At 44.4% G+C, this 5,000-nt stretch overlaps 1 protein-coding gene across 1 annotated transcript in view; it reads right to left on the reverse strand.

Moving 5' to 3' along the window:
- The window catches only part of cdh11 (cadherin 11, type 2, OB-cadherin (osteoblast)), an 89,147-nt gene that overhangs the window by 25,095 nt on the left and 59,052 nt on the right, over positions 1–5,000 (reverse strand). Inside the window, exons 2-3 of the mRNA XM_053617418.1 lie at positions 1,683–2,097; positions 221–515 (exon numbers count right to left, since the gene is read on the reverse strand). Coding sequence (XP_053473393.1) covers positions 221–515; positions 1,683–1,919 — 532 coding nt within the window. The 5' untranslated portion in view covers positions 1,920–2,097. The remainder of the gene's footprint in view (positions 1–220; positions 516–1,682; positions 2,098–5,000) is intronic.

The raw sequence follows: 5,000 nt of genomic DNA on the forward strand, positions 1-5,000 counted from the left end.
AAACAACACACACACACACACACACACACACACACACACACACGCGCGTAGACAAGCTTGTGCAGCACAACAACAACACCAACAACAACAACTTCAGGCTCACTTTCTCCTGGTCAGATTTCAGCTGCGTTTGAATAATGCATGAGGAAACGGAGCTGTCATTTCTTTTTTCCTCGTCTCAACTCGGTGGTAAAAAATGAGGCGAGAAATTCGAACTCACCGACGTTGGACATCTCAGCCACGCGAGCGTAGTACGGTCCGTGCAGGAACTCAGGCGGGTTGTCGTTGATGTCCTGGACCTTGACGATGAATTCGGACGGAGGCTCCAGAGGTTTGTTGGTGTCTCGGGCCACGGCCTGTGCGGTGAGCGTGTACTCCGCTTGCTCTTCACGGTCCAGCGTCTTCGTTGCGTGGATGTTGCCCGTTTTATCATCGATGACGAAGATGGTTCCGGCGCCTTCACCTGAGAGGATGTATTTGATGTTACCGTCCCCTGAGTCCACATCGGAGTGGAGCTAGAGACAGAGGGGAGGAAACGAGTCGTGACTTGACCTAAAGCCGCTGGAGTTTGTGAATAATAGTCCGTCTCTTATTGGATGGGATTATTTGGGGTTTTTGTTCACATAATATTGTTTAAATTTGTGACCGATGTTCAGTCCTTTTTCCAACGACAAATAAATCTCAAATAAATCCGTTTGGTTCCAGCATACAAATGCTTCTGGACTGGAACCAACAGACGATGAGGTCAGCTTCAAATAACCCCTTGTTTCTTTGCTTTAAGACATGCAGAGGTTTGGAAAAAAATATCACTGAAGCAATGTTCTGAGGAGGAACCTACAGAAACAACAGCTGTACTTGTTCATTACAAACACTGCTAATGTGAGCAATCTAATGAAGCTACAACGTTAAAGCTAATTCGCATCTACTCGTTGTCAGTTTGCTGTGAAAAGCCCCATGTGGTTGGTATTGTTTATATGGACCTGATTAGGACACCACCGTGTGATGATGTAATGGTTGGGATGTTAATCCTGTGGAGATGTGGACCAGAGTCCTGTTTCCAGCACTAGTACTGGGTTTAACATCCATCATCATGGGGTGGTGTCCTAATGAAGGATGTGAAAATAACATCAAACCATGCAAGAATGTTAGACATGTGGGGAAAATAAAGCTTTTCCGCTTTTTGGAACAATCCGGGTTTCAGCACCAATAAAATTCGGCTAGTTTTACAGTTTAAAACGAAGAAAGTTACAGCTGTAAGATGTAAAAACAGATGTCTTGGACCAATGGGATTGCTAAGAAGTGAACATTACAGGAACACTGCAGGTTCTCTTCATCAGAACACTGCAGGTTCTCTTCATCAGAACATTGCAGGTTCTCTTCATCAGTCAGGAGTTATGATGGATTCCTAAAAAACAGCACAAAAATACCAACCGAGGAAGATTCTACAAGTTGAAGGTCTAGCTTTAAAAACATTTTACCATCCAAGATCAGATAGAAAATAAATTCTGCCTATTCCCAAAAGGTTCTTTGTTCTGTCCCTAGTTCCGTGTAGGATCCTTAAACGTACATCATGAAAAGCTGTCTCTGGAAAGCTAGAAGTGTATTTAAAGAACCCTCGTTAAAGAACTTAGTTTGAATGTGAAATAAAATAAACAGATTTCACGGTACGTGCGGTCTCTTACCCGGCCTACGAGGACAGGATCGGGTCCCGTGTACTCCTCAATGACGAAGAACTGATTCCAAACCCATCCTCGTTTGGAGCGATGGAGCACGTGTCCATCCTTTCGTCTCTCTCGGTGTCTGTAGGAAGCGAGATGGCGGCGATGTCCGTGTTCCTGAGGGACTCGAGACGCCGCCGTAATCCATAACATCGCTATTAAACACAAGAAGAACACCTGAACTCTGAAACCGTCCCACATCCTGTCTGCTCTCGCCGACGTCCTACTCAGAGTCTCTTTTTTTTTTTTCGTCCTAAATCTTGGACGTTTCGGTTCTTGGGAAGGAAATCGGGTTTATTTGAAGTGGACGAAGTGGTGGTTCACTTAATATGTCCACCCACGCTGAGGTTCATCCCAGGCGCCGAGTCTCAGTTTGTTCCTGTGGAGAAAAAAAAAAAAAAAAGATTGAGAACATTTTCAGTGACGGAGTGTAGAGTGTTTCGGGATCACAATCAAAGTTTAATTGACTTTGGCTGAAATTGGAATGTATTAATTCGTTCTGTAGCGGTGTAGCCGGGACTAATTAAGCGACAGAGGTTGTAAGCCCATTTGCTCTTATTTAATTAGACATTGCAGCGCCAGTGTTCTCCCGGCAAGCCATTTCCCAAGTCACACACATCCGTCCCGCGTGATCTAGTAGCTGGAGGTATGAGATTTTGTCACGCACTCTCTCTCATACACACACACACACATGCGCACGCACACACACACGCACACACACAGAAATGGCTGTTTTTCCCCTCCATCTAAACAGAATGCTAATTTAAAAAAGCGAGAAGCGATCACAGTTATGGACCTGACATCTGCCATGTGTTTACTGGTGCAATGATCCTTCCTCAATGGCATCGTTTTCTTTTCCTCATATGAAGATAGCCATGTCATGCTACACTAATTAAGCAGCTGAAGTGTTGGCTTGATGCTCTTTCATCACCTCCTGCTTGGATGCTACAGCTAGAGAGAGAGAGAGAGAGAGAGAGAGAGAGAGAGAAATGGGCTTGGAGAGATTTTCCCATTCACTGAGTCGCTAATAACCTCCAGCTCCAGCATGGAGAGCCATCCCGGCCTCCCAGCTGCTTCGTTTTCTCTCTTTCTCAACCTAATGCATGCCCTAATCACGGCACGCCACGGCCGTAAATCAGAGAGAGGGGTTTTAGAGGAACGGAGGGACGTTAGTGAGCATGAAATGCAGGTGAAGGGAATAAAAAAAAAACCCAAACCCAAACGAATCTCCAGAGCCGTAAATATGCTCCAAATAAGGTGCATCGAGCGAGGGAGCGGGAAAATAGGGCCCTAACTCTTCAGACGTCTCGTCTCTCGCCTCACCACCGACTCCACCGCCCTCCACCACCCTCTCCCCCCTCCCCCGCGTACCACTCTGTCAGCATCCATAATGACGGGCTGATAACAGCTGACGCGGTACGCCTGCGTGGCTCGGCTATAAAACTGGCAGCAGCTCGGGAAAGAAGAAGACATTTTATCCCTGGATTATCCTTTCTCATGAACTGGACACCACTGTGTGTTTGTGTGTGTGTGTGTGTGTGTGTGTGTGTGTGTGTGTGTGTGGGAGGTTTTATTTTTTCTTCGTGAGAGACTTCGTCTCTGGATGTATTCAGGAATGTGCTGCATGGACGGATGGGTGGATGGAACAGATGGATACGACCACCATGGGACGGAGTTGGAAAAGAAAATTCCAGCAACGTTCCAAACTCCATTCAGCTCACAAGTACCTCTTCACATAAAACAAAAGTACAGCCAAAAATAAAAAGCTACATCAAATGCAATCGATCAGCCAAGATATCTTCAGAGTCTGTTTGTTAGATTTGGACTAAAGGTACGAAGCTAATGGTGCTCAGAAGTAAAGGAAGCTCGTAGCCACCGGTTTCACGAGGTGCAAAGCAAAGATTCATAAATAAAAATGTCACTTCAAATGCGAGCTTTATTTATTTCTTATTATTCAAGCTTTACTTATCCAAATCCCAAATCTAACATACAACTCATACAACTTCAAAAGATTAGGCCACGCCTCCTAACTTCACAAACATGTCCGTAAAGCTGTTTTGTGAAAATACAGGACAGTGGGTTCTTCAGGGTTCTTCAGGGTTCTTCAGGTGTTCTCTAATGGTTTTTGTCCAACTTTATGACAACACAACACAACACACCGTCAGTGGGTTCTACATGGAACCTTTAATGAGTTCTACATGTGAATAGAAGAGCAAAGAAGAGATAACAGAATAGAAGAGAAGAGAAAACGGTTCTTCAACTGTTCTTTCGAGGATTTTCATCATCATCATCATCATCATCATCTTCATCATCATCAAAAATGCTCCTAACGTACACCCCTAACCCATAATTAACCAAAGTGTCACAATTCAGCTTTACAGGACCATTTGAAAAGTTAAGAAGTGTGGCCTAAACATAGAAGGCGTCTCCTACCTTTAGGCCACACCTCCTAACTTTAGAAACGGTCCTGTAAAGCTGAATTGTAACACTATCTATTGTTAAAAGGTCTGTAATACATGTGAAGCAATGACAATAGAGGACACTGGGTTCCTCAGGGTTCTTCAGGGTTCTTCAGGGTTCTTTGGATAATTACGAGTTCTTTAGCAAAACTCCAAAGAAGTGTTCCACTTGGAATTGTACCGTTGTACATTTAAAGAACCTTTAATGAGTTCACTATTTCCTAAGAGTCTAACAGACAGGAATGAATAAATAAATAAATAAATATTCCTCAAGGGTTCTTTAATGGTTGGATGGATAATTAAAGGTTCTTCGTTCTCCTAAAAGTTTTATCGTCATCCAAAATGCTTTGACCGTACAACTCCGCCTTCGAACTTCAGGCCACGCCTCTTAACTTGATAAACATTCCTGTAAAGCTGAACCGTGACACTATCGATGGCCATAAGGTCCATAAAAATAAAACTGGATTGAATAAATATTATTGAGTGCTACTTAACGCTGGCGTCTTTGATATCCGCTCCTACTTTAAGTGCATTTTTCCCCCAGTAATATCTCCACGCTTCCTGTTAATCCGGCCTTTCCCGACCAAACCCCGAACCGCCAGGCGATTTAGGGGAATCTTGATAAACGCCCTAAATCAGATCGATCTCCATCCTGCGCGTAAGGTAACGGCGTCTGGGTCCAAGTCACTGGAGGATGGAGAGCGAGTGAGCGTCAGCGCTTTATCCTGCGTCTGTAACGGGAACAGACTCGTGCATTAGACCTTCAGCACTCAGATGCAGAAACGTCGAGAAGGACATGCGAGGAGATGAAGTGAGTGCAGGA

The sequence above is a fragment of the Ictalurus furcatus genome, chromosome 27, assembly GCF_023375685.1.
Source record: "Ictalurus furcatus strain D&B chromosome 27, Billie_1.0, whole genome shotgun sequence".
NCBI classification, from domain to species: domain Eukaryota; kingdom Metazoa; phylum Chordata; class Actinopteri; order Siluriformes; family Ictaluridae; genus Ictalurus; species Ictalurus furcatus.